Raw genomic sequence first — 14,691 nt, 5'->3', positions numbered from 1 at the left:
CGGGGGTTATTCTTGTTTTAACAAATGCGTCTAGGGTATTTCGACATTAGCAGCAATCGGACTAGTGGGGTGATGCCGATGGACGCTTATCCCCGTAATTTCACATCTTCTTAAAGAGAGGTATCCCATTCCCTGTCTCACAAGGGGGAGGATTAAAGTGGACAGTTCAGGTCTTTCTCTCCACCCATGTGACTGTGGCCTCCAGGAGAAGAGCACAGACACATCTTCGCTTCCGCCACGCCTCACCGACCAAGATGTTATCGGGCTGGAGAAAGGTTTAAATGTGGGTGTTTGCTGCTCTTTTCTCATGGACACTGTGCTGATTTCTCGAGAACTGCAAGTCATGAAGACGTCCCTCTTTCTCTTTGCCGTCTTCTTCTTTCTGGCCCCAGGTAAAACGAGCACCTTCGCAGGGAAGGTTATCGGAGGTGGAGGCTTGGAGAGTGAGTCTGTCTCCACGGGCACCTGGGCGCAGTCCGCTCTAGAATGCAGTGACACCCTCGGCCCAGGAGCCCTGAATCTGCCAAAGGAGGGCAATTCTCCTCTACTGCCTCTGCTGTAAAGCTGTTGCATTTTTTGTTATCATCTAGGATGGAGCGTCACAGGTTTGAAGACATCAAGATATGCCAGAAAAGATGCCTTTTGGTTCTCAGTCTTTTGCTCATTAACAAAAATAAAAATTTGAAAAAAAATTGAAAGCAAGGGTGGCCATCAATGGATCTTTTAAAAAATAGTTGTGATAGAGATTAAGACAGGTAAGGAAGAGAGACAGAGAAAGAGAGAAATGGAAGAGAAAGGGGTGGAGCTTGGAGACACTGTGTATCCTGCCACTCACGGTATTACTTAAAATAGTAAAGCTTCAACTGCCATTCCTTAATCACAGGCTACAGAGCTGGACACTGAGACCAAGCTGTCACATAATAAAACGTATTTCACTCTCCAATGACAGTGCCTTTGAGGGAGACTCTGCCCTACCTGTAATTTAGTGATATTCAGAGCAACTCTTTGGGCTTGGAAGGCCTGTTTTACATATATTTCACAGCTGTAGAAGTTAAACTTCAGGTAGGCCGAGCAGCTTGTCAAAGTCCTGCGGGGAAGCAGGAGGGAAGGCAGGTCTTGAGGCCGGCTCTGTCTCGCCACAGTGTCCTTTCCGCATCAGAACTCCGTCATCACCTCCTGAGGACCTCCAATGGCTCCATCTGGGTCCTGCCCAAAATCACAGTGCAAGGCTAGACTCATCCCACATTCCAGAGAGCTGAACAAAGGGTTTTCCAGAACCGACCGTGAGTCCGAATTTGTGCCAAATGCCAGTGATATCCCTGGTATGAGGCTCAGAAGTTTCCACCAGCTCTGCACGTCTCTGGTCTGTTTCGCAGTAACCCTGTGTAAGTAGATTCTGTGCCAAGCACACGAGGATCCAGCACCTAGAGTGAACCATTCCTTCCACTGGCCTTGATGGACACGTTGGAAACTAACCACAGCACCCTTTTCAGATCCCTCATACTTTCAACGCAGTACAAGATGATGTAATAGGAAGTTATCTAATGTAACTAAATGAAACTGACCTATTAACGTGCCATACGTGCACACACAGGCCCACACGTATTCTCTAGATGGGTATCTGTGGTGATCCATTAGAAGCCCTGTAGGCATGCGTGCTCTCGCTCTTTCCAGAGGCTTTCTCTTTCTGGGCCATCACTGCGAATTGGATCCAATACAAGGACTCTTGTCAGAGTGAGGTCCAGTACCCCTAGCCTGAGATAGCCTTCTACTATTAGGACGGCAGAGAGAGTATAAATTCCTGTGGTAGAAGCCAGGGTTCACTGAGCTTTGAAATGTCAGAGTATTTAAACTTACGAGCTCATATGCCAATGCTGGTTTGATTAGCGCATATGCTGGCACTAATCTATCTGGTTTTAGTTTTACGGGTATGTGAATTAGGCATCTTTATATGTTGACATTAATTGCAATTTGTGTACGTCTGACACATTCATTACATACACACCTGAACTGTGCAACTTTAAAATGTTGATTCTGGTAAGATGCACTGCCTGGGGAACTCCCTGGCGGTCTAGTGGTTAGGACTCTGCGCTTCCACTGCAGGGGGCACGGGTTCGATCCCTGGAGGGGGAACTAAGATCCTGCACGGTGCATGGCACAGCCAAAACCAAAAAACAAACAAACAAAAATGTTTTTTTTTAAAAAGGTGCTCTGCCTGTCTTTAAGTTGAAGCTGGCTACTCTAATGATTTCTCCTCATCAAGTACTAAGGCCAGAGCCAGCATCCTATGCAGAATGACACAAGGAAAGTCTGGGAGAACTACTCCCGACACAGCGCCCTTTCTGCTCTTGAACACATTTGATGGAATGTGGAGAGGAAATCAAATCGAGCCTCTTAAAGCAATCTCTCAACTTCTAGCCACTACAGTAAACGTTCTTCTTTCTATGTATTTATGCTTTTTCACTCCAGTCATGGGACATCTTCCCAATCTCAGGTCTTGCCATCTACAGATAGCACTTTGAGAGTGTGTTGGGGGAAGCTACGGACTCTGGAGGTGTTTATGGGAATAAGTTGACAATATCCCAAAAGATTAGAAAGAACATTAGCTTCTGTTTCCCAAAGCCCTCACACAGCCTAATCCAACATGCTGGAAGGAAGGCAAATCTGTCCTTCCTGCTCTTTCAGCCTGTGTGACAAGACCATAGGAAAATCAAAGAGAAAACACTTCCCCCACTGCCATCTCATCTGCTGGCAGGATGAGGCGCTGCAACAACTGGTAAAGGAACCCTCCCTGATGAGTGACACGACTGTACCTGGTAACTAGACATATTTGAGAAGAGAATTAATTCAGGTGGCTCTTTCCCTTGTGTAGCCAGGAGTGGATTTCTCGAGGAGAAATGCTACAAGCTTAAAGGGAGATGCGTGGAGTCCTGTCAGATAAATGAAGAACTTGTGGGTCTCTGCCGGAAGTCTCTGAAATGCTGTGTGACACTCCAGGCATGTTGGAAAAGTAAGGAAAATGCTTAAGATTCCAGAGCAGCACGGACCACCCACCTCCATCTTGTTTTTACTCTGGCCTCCAGTAAGAAGACACTTTAATACAAATAAAATGACTCTCTTTGATCCATTTGTCAATGATCACTTAGAAGGGGGAACGTGAGTAGCTAACCTTGATGGTCCCTGACTCTTGGCTTCTTTTTCTGTACTTTTTTGATAAGGGACTTGTCCCTAAGCCACCTGATATTTCTTTTTAAAAGGGGGCTAGAAGCTGTTATAATCAACAAACCTCTAGCTTTCTCTCAGGCAGTCAACCCCCAGCAACCTGTTGAGATAGATAGATGACAGATAGATGATGGGTAGGTAGAGAAATTAACATATATCTAGATGGATCATCATATTAATGATATATGGATAGATAATCTATTTATCAGGGACTATCCTGTGTCACACACCTGTCTAAATTAATCATCCTGACTCCATGCCTTTAGTTGTAATTGGAGACAGTTCCTATGGACTTGTTCCCTACCTATAAGACTGGAATCAAATTTGCTGTTGGGCACAGGGATCGTAAATATCTCTACAATTGCTAGTAGCTCCAGTGACCAGGATCCTGGTCCCAAATTGACTTTCTACTATTTTCCTAGGAACTGGCTAACTGCCAAATTACCTTCTGACTCTAAGCTCTCACGTTACCTGGTTCAATTAAGGATTCCCTGTCATGTTCCCTAGGCTTAAGATCCAGCCTTGGTTCTCTGCTGGGTCAGAAATCCTGCTTTGCCTCCCTTTTAATTCCTCAGGGTCAATGTACTTAATCCTCTTGGAATCAGTGACACTTTTAATGACATTTTCTGTTTTGAGACAATTGTAGAGTCACGTACAGCTGTAAAAAATCACACAGGAACATCTCCTACACCTTTCACCCAATTTCCCCCCAAAGCAGCACGACAACTGAGATACTGACATTGATACACAACGTTTCCATCACCATCGAGACCCTACTTTTTGCCCTTTCATGGCCACACTTTCCTCCCTCTGGCCTCCTCCTCTTCCTTAACTTCTGGTACTACTAATTTGTTCTTGATTGTTACAATTCTGTCTTTTCAGGAATGCCATATCAATAGAATCATACAGTATATAACTTTGGAGGACTGGCTTTTTACTCAGCATAATTCTCTGGAGAGTCTTCAAAGTTGTTGCATGCATCAAGGGTCTTTTCATTTTCATTGCTGTGTAGTATTCCATGGTGTGGGTGAACCACGGTTGTTTAACCATTCACCCAACAAAGAACATCTGGGTTGTTTCCAATTTGGTGCTATTACAAATAAAGCTGTTATAAACATTGATGTTTATAGGTTTGGGGGCAAACATAAGTTTTCATTACTCTGAGATAAATGTCCTGGGGTACAGTTGCTGCATCCTTTAGTAGTTGGAAGTGTAGTTTTTTTAAAAGGAGGCCAAACTGTTTTTCAGAATGGCTGCACCATTCCACATTCCCACCAACAAGATAAGAGTGATCTAGCTTATCCACATTCTAGCCAGCATTGGCTAAAAGTAGTTGCCACTACTTTTTAATTTTTGCCACTCTGGTAAGAGTGTATTGATAGTTCATTGTGATTTTAATTTGCAACTCTCTAAATGTTAATGATATTTAACATCTTTCTGTGTACTTATTTGCCATCTCTATATCTCCTTCAGTAAAATATCTCTCATATGCTTATTTTCTAATTGGATTATTTTTGGTTGTTTTTGCTGTTGAGTTTCGAGAGTCCTTGATATATTCTTGATATTAGCTATTCGTTGAATATATGGTTTTCAAATACTTTTTCCCAATCCACAGCTTGTCTTTTCAACCTCTTTTTTTTAAGATTTTTTTTTTAAGTGGACCATTTTTAAAGTCTTTATTGAATTTGTTACAATATTGATTCTTTTTTTTTTTTAATGTTTTGGTTTTTTGGCTGTGAAGCATGTGGGATCTTAGCTCCCGGACCAGGGATCGAACCTGCACCCCCTGCATTGGAAGGCAAAGTCTTAACCACCGGACCGCCAGGGAAGTCCTTGTCTTTTCAGCCTCTTAGCAGGATCTTTTACACAGCAAATTTTTAAAATTTTGTGAGGTCTAACATATTTTCTATTTAAGGATCTTGTTTTTTGATCAAGTCTAAGAGCTTTTTGAGTAGCCCTACACGCTAAAGATTTTCTCCTGTATTCTTTCCTAAAAGTTTTATAATTTAACATTTACTTTTAAATACATTAACCACTTTGAGTTAATTTTTCTAAAAGTTGTGAGATGGTCAAGGTCTTTTTTTTTTAAACCTATGGATGTTCAATTGCTCCAGCATATTTTTTCAAAAAATTGTCTTTTTTCCATTAAATTATTTTTGCATTTTCCTAAAACATCAGTTTGTAACGTTTTACTCAATTGATTTGAAAATTTATATCCACACAAACTCCTGCACAAAATATCAATAGCAGCTTTATTCATAATCACTTCAAACTGGAAGTAACCAAGATATCCGTCAATAAGTGAGCTGATAACAAATTGTGGTTCACCCATATAATGAAATAGTATTCAGGGATAAAAAGAAATGAGCTATCAAGCCTCAAAAAGACATGTATGGATCTTAAATACATACTGTTCCAGAAAAAAGACAGTCTGAAAATGTCACATACCGTATGTTTCCAATTATATGGCATTCTGGAAAGGAAAAAACTATAGCGATAGTAAAGAGATCACAGGTTGCCAGGGGTTGCCTAGGGGAAGAAGAGGGTGTGCGTTAGGGCAGTGAAACTATTCTGTATAATACTAGGCACTTGTTAAAACCATTAGAACTTTGCAGCATGAAGATTGAACTAAGGTGCACTATGCAAATGAAAAAAGATAAGTTAGGAAAGTCAGGGCTGCCCCAGGATAGAATGCAGAATGTGACAAAACAAGTCTAACCGTATCATAAATGCATAAAACAACTTCACTGAAGGCATTTGTATGGGGGGAGACAGATACTGACCTAAGTCCCTTTGAAAAGGAGGGCCATCTCTAAGTCTGAAGGCCAAAGGAACCGTACCAAAGGACCACAGTCCAGTTGATAACGTTGTTTCTTTTGTAATACAAGGTTAGGGTTCAGATACTGCTGTACAGGTACAAGGACATTGAACAATTAAGTGGATGGGAGAGGCTGGGGGCCAGGATTCTTACTGCTGGAGTGGAAGTTTACAGATAAGCAAGGAAGTTAGAATGATCCATGTGGGGATGGATGAGAGTCGGAGACATCAATATGAACTCATATTTAGCTTACTGTAGATACAGACGATTACATAAATATTTATAAGGGTGTGTGTGTACCCATATATATGTATATGTATATATGGGTTTTTATACATATATTTCCTTGCCCCGTCAGCTGAGATGGCCTAGAAGCAATGATACTCCAGCAGCTAGATCCTGCTTTTTGATATCACTCCCCAATAAAAGGAACCAAGGATCTTTGGAGAGATGGCTAATTCTAAGGCTGGAGCAGGAGGTATGCGAGATAAACCCAGAGCAGCTTGTAGCACCAGAACATACAGGAGTACTCAAAGCAAAACAAACAAACGAAAAGATGGCAGGGGAATGTCCAAGGAACACAAAAACCAACTGAAAGAGCTCCCAATGACCAAACCTGAATTAATTTGAGCAAAGATAAATAAATTAAGTAGTATTGGATCATAATCCAAAGCATAAAATGAAGATCTATGACCATGACTCCATACTAACATAAAAGATGGAATAAAGAAAGAAAGAAATGGAGGAGAAGAGACAGCTCTCCCATGCAGGATAATTCCAAATAATTTATGCAGATGTTTGGCCCTCAAAGAAGTGGGCATAATTCCCCACTCCTTAAGTGTGGACAGTGCATGGGGACGTCCTTCCAAAGAGTACAGTGCAGGGAGTTTCCCTCTCTCTGCTTCCATTATGCATTTTGCACGTTGCCAAATCTTCTTTAGCAAACTAAACATAGTTATTCTAAATTCACAGTCTTAGAATTTGAAATTTTCTGCCATATCTGAGTCTAGTTCTTCAGAATGTTTTTTTTTCTTGCCTTTAGCATACTTTGTAATTTTTTACTGAAAGCCAGACATGATGCATGGGGTAATAGGAACTGAAGTGAATCGGTCTCTAGTGTGAGGTTTCGTGTTGATCTGACTGGGAGTTGGGCTGTGTTTACTGTTGACTGTAGCTGTAGGTGTCAGAAGCCTCAGTTTCCTTTGATGTCCTTGTTTTTGTCTCCCCTGGTATCTTTGGGTTTGCTGGAAACAACTCCTTTTTAGGTAGTTTGTATCTGCAGCTCTTTCAGCTGTAACCTGCTGTTCCTATCCTGGAGCCCTGTTGATGGGGGGCTAAAGTGGGCGGAAGGGAAGCAGTTTATAATCTTACAATTAAACCTCAGTCCTTTCCTGCCCTGCGTCTCTGCAATGCCACCTTCACAAGGTTTTCTTAGCCTCTCCCACCACCACTCAGGTGAGACAGGAAGGTTGGGTGGGGCTCATGTAGGGGAATCGCCCTTCTCCCAGATGGGACGTGGCTCTAGTAAAGCTCTTCTCCCTGGAGAGTAAGTTCTTGTTACAGAGAATTCTCTGGACACGTGTCACATAATTACTCTTCCTTTCTCCTTGCCAGAGCCAACAGGGGTTTGTTTCTGGTCTCTCACCGTGATAACTTGGTGGGTTTCCTGGAGTTAAAGCCCAGGAAGCAGGGGGTGGGTCTTGGTCTGGGGCGTTCAGTGCCTTCCACCTCTTGTGCTTGCCCACCCTCGGAGTCTATTTGAATTTAGGCTCGTCAGACCTTGAACTTAAGCTGTCTTTTCCCTGAGGCGCATCATCAAAGTTCACTACGCCTAAGCTGGGACAGGCAGGCAGAGCCCGTGCCTTATGCCCCTTGGTGCTCAGGTTGGTCCCCTGTGAGGAGGCAGCCCCCTGAGGAGGGCACTGTCTTCCAGGGCTGCTTCCAGTCAGAGAATAAGCACAGGGCGGACCCAAAGCTGGGCCGTGTCTGCTGATGCAGGGATCTTCCGAGGGCGGCCGCGCTCTGGGGGTCCCAGCTGCCTGCAATCTAAGGCTGTTCCTACTCAGCCCCACCTCACCTCCTCAGGGGTGTCAGGCCCACAACAAGGGCGAAGACGTTCCCTGCCCTGTCCTGCTCCTTCCCCACTTTCGCCTCCACAGGTCCGTCCTGCAACAAATGTCTTTCTCTCCTAACTCCTTTCGATACTTGCTCCTTGGAGATACCTGTTATCCACACCCCATAGGTTTTTCTGTCCCGGAAATGCGCTGAGATCTCCTCCACCTCCCACGCCGTTGTTCTCTTTCACATTGTGTGCTTATTTTTTTCAGAGCGGTCCTGGGAATGATAGACTTTAACCCCATTGGCCTAGGCCATCATTTCAACAAGAAGCTCCAGGCTGAAATTTACCTGGAGCAATTTAATGCCAGCTGAACTGAAACAGAACCGCAAGTCCTTTCATCTGAATCAAAGAATATCTTAGAGATCCTCTTTCCAATTCTTGTTTCAGACGGGGAAACAAATGAAGTTGCAAACAACTCCTCATAAAGGGTCCTTTCCATACAAGAACCCACCCTCCCCATCCTGAGCACTGGCTCCGTGCCACTAGGGATGTCCCTAACACCTACCCTCTCGCTGTGTCTCGTGAGCGCTCCCCTATACATGCTGCTTTTCGAAAGCCTTGGCGATCCAAAGCAGCACCCTGCCCGTAGAAAGAGATGCTCCTCTCCTGCCCCATGGTGATTGTGGCAGACTTGCTTCTGTGTCTCTCCAGGAACCCCTTGTCGACTGAAAAAAAAAGGCACAACATGAGAGTTGTGAGTTAAGTTTTATTTGGGGCAAAATGAGGACTATAGCCCGGGAGACAGCATCTCAGACAGCTCTGAGAAACTGCTCCAAAGAGGTAGGAGGGAAGGTCAGTATATATGTGATTCTGGTGAAGTGACATGCAATCAAGCACATATTTTTTGCAGAAGGTTTCTGCTAGTCACGAGGAGCAGTCATCACCATGAAGGGTTTTAATGCTTTTCTAGATATGACGAGATGCAAGAATTGGGTTCATAACATCGGTTCCTGCAAATATCTAACTATGTGAAGACCCGTTCTGCCAGTTTTTTCCAGAGCACAGAGTGCCTCATTCCTACTCTCCACCCAGAACTCCTTTTAGGGGGCGTTGCAGGTCAGCAGCTGCAGTGGCTCATGATTTAATCCTTGTAGAGGTAGATGGCAAGTGCCGATGTGTAGGTGACACCCTGCACCATGAGCGTCCTTGTCCTTCTCTTAACCACTTTTCTTCTGCTCTACCAAGGTCCTCCAGGTAAAAAGAGACTCTTAGCTAGAAATACATGCAGTTGCAGAGGACAGGATGTGAAGAAAAACCTTGACTAAGAATAAACATCCCACGGGGAGCTTCATCCTTGTTCAATCACAGCCTTTAATCTCTGCCCTGATTGAGACCATGAGGAAAATGCAGTGAAGGGCAGTCCTCGTATACCTCCTGGCAGTGAGACGTCATAAGTCAAAAACGCAGGGACCTTAGGCGTCAGGGGTGTGGGGGGGATTCACTCACCGTACTTACCGCATTGCAGGACAGCTGCAATTATTCACTGTTGATTGTGTGGAAAGAGATGTCTTCTCCCCTTCCTGTTGATGACCCCCTTCTGCTTCCTGAAAAGCTTTGATCTACACAGAAGGGGATCCCACTCACCCTCCTAAATTTTACAACACCTTTTCATATCATGTCAGAGGATTAGGATTAAGAGGAATCCAGCTGTGCTGGGATTACACCAATCGTTTGACTCATAGCAACTCCATAATCTTGCTCAAGCCGCTCAGTGAATTCCCATGGCTCTGAAGGGTTCCCGGCCTGCCCACCTTTTCTCCTTCTGGGCTGTGTCCCTGCAGTAATCCACATGGGTTATTTCTTTATCCCAAGGGTCCATGTTTAGCTTAACTCTTCCTTCCTTGCTCTTTCTTCCTGGGCCACTTCCCATGGACGCCTCTCTGAAATTCTGCTATCAGCGTATTCCAGGTCTGTCAAAGTATGATAGTAATTTATTTATCAAAAACCAACTTCCCTTCGACCTGTGATCACAAGACAAAGAACCTGTTGAGATAGGAACCTGGGTCCGGGGTCCCTCCAGGACCATGGGGATGCTCAGGCCGACCTGGTCGCCACTGCCCACCCTTGGCTGCTGAGGGCTGGGTCGGGTTGGCTGCTACGGTCTAAGCCTGAGAGAGGCCCGCAGGAGGGGCGCGATGTGGGGAGAGCGGGGCAAGGGGAGCGCGAACTGCCAGGACTGCCCGACCGCATCTCTGCTGCTCCTCCTTTTGGTGACTCTGGCGCTTACCTACCCGCAGCCCCTTGCAATGCCCACGAAGCGGGAGGGTGGGTGAATAGGAGGGTGATCGGTTATGTTAGGGAGACCCAGTATCGTTTGGTCTACCGTAGAATGCGTTTATCTGGTCCTGCCAGATGCAAGAGGCACCTGTCTGTAGAGCCACCTCAAGCAAAGTTCTCTACAGGGAGGATCCTTCAATCCACCAACTACCTTTCCGCTCCAGGGCTCCACACCTGTGCTTCTAGGGCTCTCCTGGCACCGCTGTGAAATACTACCAGTTTGGCGTGTGAAGGCTGGTTTAACCAGCTGCTTTCAGCCTCAGAGAGCACACACGGAGACTGAGTAAGGAAACCCACATCTCCCGCTTCTGTTCTAGGCCAAGGGCCAAAGGATCAGGATTCGATCTCGTTTCCCGCATCCGGATCTCCCCTACCCGTTCCAGTCTGGTCTCTCCAGGCAGGTGCCCAGCAGGTCCTCGTTGAGCACACGTTGTGCACGTGTACTGGGTGTGTGAGCGTGGGACACGGACATCTTCCACTCAGGGAACTTGGACTTCAACTGAGAAGAGCAAAGTACTAAAAAAGAAAAAAGAAGGAACTACAGTTTGGGATACATGTTACGAAGGAATAAAAATAATTGCATCAGAAAGACAATAGTTCTGGGGCACTTAAGCCCATGAAGAGGACAAGGCAGATCTCCCCGACATTGACATTTAGGTTGAGAGCTAAAGGTTCAGAGAGGTCGTTCATGGGAAGAGGAGAAAAGTATTCCAGGCAGAGGGCACAGCGCAAGGGAGGGCACACAGACAGCCAAGAGCTGGTGTGCAGGAGTCACAGGGACGCCAAGGGGGCTCTGGCGGGAGAGCAGGAGCCGCTGGGGAACAGCACGAGTCTGGAGAGAAGGCCCAGGCTCAGATTGCCATCGCTTTGTGGACCATGCTAACAGCCTTGGTTGGATTTAATCACAAAGTAGTAGCAAATTTTTGCAGGAATTTTAAAAAGAAGTGTGACATGAACCAATGAACATGAAACAGAAAAGTCCACCATCTATCACCCACACTCCCTTTAATTGGCTGAATGAAGGTGGCCACGTAAAATATTTTCTTGCTAAAAATTTTCAACATTGTTATAATTCTGATTAAAATGATGGTATTAAAGGCCTCTGGGTTAAAACACACACACATGCAAAAGTCATGCTGGAAGCAAATCAGACGGTGAAGCCAATCAGCTAGGAAAGAGGAGGAGGTGGGGTCGTCAGGGCAGCTGTCATCCTGTGTCAGTCCCACCTCTACTCCTCCCCGCATTCTCCAGTCAGTCTCCGTCATTCCCCCCAAACACCTGCCAAAGCCTCGCCTCTCGGTCCTCGGTTACAATTAATTACACTGACTTACTCTGCTATTTAGTGAGAAGTGACCTCCATGCAGACAGGATATGCGGCTACGGGACTTCTCGCTGCCGGAGGAATTGTAAAAGACCAGAATTCAGAACTGGAAAATGCCCCAACACCTCTCCGTGCTGTTTGAAAAAGTGGACCGTCAACTCATTGAATCCAGTGAAAGACAGAAATCCAGTGGAGCCTGGTCCCTGGAATTGCCGACAGCTAGGCCTCTGAGTCTTCTTCTCCAGGCCTTCCAGCTGGAACATCCCCAGTGGAACCACTGAGTGAAGACTTGCTGAGAGCTTTCACCCCATGCAGAGCCAGTACAGGAGATGCAGAGAACACAAGGCCTCCACCTGATGAGGGGGGACAGCAATGCAGGTTACGTGAGAGTCTCAATACTGGAAAAGATGAACCAAACAACATATCCAATCAGCCACAAGCCTAAGTGAACATCATTTTATTTTTTGCCTGAATTATATTGATTGATCTTGATAATATTGGGTTTCTTTTCTGATCAGAAGTTCTGCTCAACAGTTTTACATGTCTTTTATTAATTAAAATGGAATAAATCAATATTAGGTGCAGTTTGTTTGGCATACACTGTAATTCGAACCATAGACCTCCAGGGAGACAAAGCAAAGAGATGCTCTGTGAGAAGGGTTGACCCCAGTGGATGGCTATGGAGGGCCCCATCCAGCAGGTGGCAGCAGAGAGTGGCTCTGGCACTGGGCAGGGTTTGCGTAGGTGCCCTCAGACTTCTTAATGTGAAAACCAGCAAAGTAAGGGGAGTAATAAAGCATTTGACCTGACTTTCCTGCCCAAACTGTATTTCAGACAGTAGTCCAGCTAATAAAGGAAGGAAGGGTGATAGAATGAGACAAGCACTATTTTGCAAACACCTTTATACATTTTGTATTACCTGAAGTTGAGAGAGCGAGACAGAGGCGGGGAGAGAAAGAGAGAGAAGGTTGGAAGATTAACGGAACAAACATCTGGGTGAGCAGATCTGCCATCCAAGTTCTTAATGGAAAAAGGAAACATGCAGGGGGTGAGATTTTCAGCCCTGGAACATCCTCTTTCTTGCCTCCTGAGTGGCACCGCGTTAAATCCTGGAAAATGTGAATGTGGGGTAAGCAGGGATTATTGCAGATTATCTTCTTAGGCAAAGCAGCCTCTACCATTTTACTTTAGCTCACCTACTTGGTTCAGATGAATCAAGATCTCACATACTAAGCGGCTTCAAAAAACAAACAAAGAAAAATACTAGTTATTAGTTGCATGGACAAAAAACAAGAGTTAGAACTAGTGATTAGAATGTTCTGAAATGGGTTCTTCTCCCCCTCAGGATGGATGTGGCTTTTAGCAGGTAAATTGCTCTATGGTTTTTTTAGAACACAGAATTCTGGAAGAGGACTCAGAACTTTGTTCTGTTAGGACCAATGTGACACCAACTGCTTTTATAACGACTTTGCCAACATTTGTCTATCAAAAAGCAGGACGAGCTTTTCACTTCTTCCTCCTGCTCAAGAATTGCTCTTTTCAGAAGCATTGGAGAGGGATTACTTTATCTTAAGACCTAGACAGAGGAAGTGAGACGTGACTGTTTGGGGCTCGATTTCTTCATCTAATTTGATCAGATGATTTGAATGAATTAGAGCCTTCCTTTAGCTGAGCGGTGGTTATCAAAATACTGTTCTTTTTTCTTTTTTTTTTTTTTAGCATCTTTATTGGAGTATAATTGCTTTACAATGTTGTGTTAGTTTCTCCTGTATAACAAAGTGAATCAGCTATACATATACCTATATCCCCATATCTCCTCCCTCTAGCATCTCCCTCCCACCCTCCCTATCCCACTCCTCTAGGTGGTCACAAAGCACCGAGCTGATCTCCCTGTGCTACGCAGCTGCTTCCCACTAGCTATCTGTTTTACATTTGGTAGTGTTCAAAATACTTTTCTAGGTTGATCCGTGACTCATCACTATTAACCTCTGAATATTAGAATGGGCTTTCTTTACTTTTTTTTTTAATAGGGAAAACAAACATCTGTAGAAATAAGTTGCTTATATACTGTAAAATTTGCATTATCTTTATAAAAGATCCTAATTCTACACTTAAGTACATATAAGTACAACTATAAGACATAGCTGCTGGACTGGAAAATAAAGAGAGCATGGGGTGAAGGAATAAGAAATCTCCATTTAGAGTTGAGGTAACCACAGCTTTTCACTTCCTTTCTTGACCATCTACTTTCTTCAGACGTCCATTTGTCAGAATCTGGTGACCTCGGTGATTAATGACCCTTATCTTGGGCCAGTTGTCTCCCACCCCTGCCAGAGTCCCCAATGTCCTCTTGAACTGGAAGATTTCCTAATGCCTAAAAATAAAAGGATGTGTTTGATCTTAATGCTACCTCTGCCTAGAACCTCTGCGCGCCCAAGACCCGAAGCGGTGATTGCTGGGTCGAGATGCTGGGGCAAGTCCGTGAGCATCGATTCAAGCTGCAATCCTCCTCTGCTTCCTTGTTGCTTCCCCAGATGCCAAGTGTCCGTGGTACCTGCTGCCCCCTTCTCCACCCACTTCCACCTTCCTCTGGGGAGAACAGATGCATTTTCATTTACACAAGTAATCAAAGACATTTTTCTCTGGACCAAAATGTGCATGCACATAAGACACATGGGATAAACACTGCCCTTTCCAGAGTCACTGACGTTATACTGGACGTTAGATGGTTATAACGTCTGGTTGAGTCCAGGACACCCTGCCTGGGTTGCGCAAGCCTGTGATAAAGCAACAAAATGAAATCTCGTGCCTGCTAAGAAGACGATGAAGACGCGCCTTTGGCTTAATTATCGCTAGAAGAGAAAACCCAGGCTCAGTTACAGAACTTGTTTTCAAAACAGTGTTGAATTGGACCCAATGGCATCAATAGTCAGG

The 14,691-nt window shown here is 44.7% G+C and overlaps 2 protein-coding genes across 2 annotated transcripts; both read left to right on the top strand.

The window, feature by feature from the left end:
- Window positions 1-221: 221 nt before the first annotated feature.
- LOC132356728 (beta-defensin 106A-like) lies at window positions 222-8,033 on the top strand. Its single transcript, XM_059909803.1, has 3 exons — window positions 222-392; window positions 2,873-3,010; window positions 7,924-8,033. Exons 1-3 carry the CDS (start codon window positions 308-310, stop codon window positions 8,031-8,033), a joined length of 333 nt encoding a protein of 110 aa, XP_059765786.1. The 5' UTR covers window positions 222-307.
- A 1,262-nt stretch (window positions 8,034-9,295) lies between these two features.
- LOC132356656 (beta-defensin 104A-like) lies at window positions 9,296-12,219 on the top strand. Its single transcript, XM_059909627.1, has 2 exons — window positions 9,296-9,353; window positions 11,780-12,219. The coding sequence occupies exons 1-2, from the start codon at window positions 9,296-9,298 to the stop codon at window positions 11,986-11,988; spliced, it is 267 nt and encodes an 88-aa protein (XP_059765610.1). The 3' UTR covers window positions 11,989-12,219.
- The last annotated feature ends 2,472 nt before the right edge of the window (window positions 12,220-14,691 follow it).

The sequence above is a fragment of the Balaenoptera ricei genome, chromosome 21 (genome assembly GCF_028023285.1).
Source record: "Balaenoptera ricei isolate mBalRic1 chromosome 21, mBalRic1.hap2, whole genome shotgun sequence".
NCBI classification, from domain to species: Eukaryota; Metazoa; Chordata; class Mammalia; order Artiodactyla; family Balaenopteridae; genus Balaenoptera; species Balaenoptera ricei.
Note: the sequence above shows the minus strand (reverse complement) of the source record. Positions and strands in the feature narration are given on the sequence as shown.

What these genes read in the sequence shown, in the direction of transcription:
- LOC132356728 (XM_059909803.1), top strand. Translation starts at nt 308, where the DNA reads ATGGACACTGTGCTGATTTCTCGAGAACTGCAAGTCATGAAGACGTCC. An exon ending in CTTCTTCTTTCTGGCCCCAG is followed by an intron (nt 393 to 2,872) that starts GTAAAACGAGCA and finishes TCCCTTGTGTAG; the next exon opens with CCAGGAGTGGATTTCTCGAG. An exon ending in ACTCCAGGCATGTTGGAAAA is followed by an intron (nt 3,011 to 7,923) that starts GTAAGGAAAATG and finishes CTTGGTGCTCAG; the next exon opens with GTTGGTCCCCTGTGAGGAGG.
- LOC132356656 (XM_059909627.1), top strand. Translation starts at nt 9,296, where the DNA reads ATGAGCGTCCTTGTCCTTCTCTTAACCACTTTTCTTCTGCTCTACCAA. An exon ending in GCTCTACCAAGGTCCTCCAG is followed by an intron (nt 9,354 to 11,779) that starts GTAAAAAGAGAC and finishes TCTGCTATTTAG; the next exon opens with TGAGAAGTGACCTCCATGCA.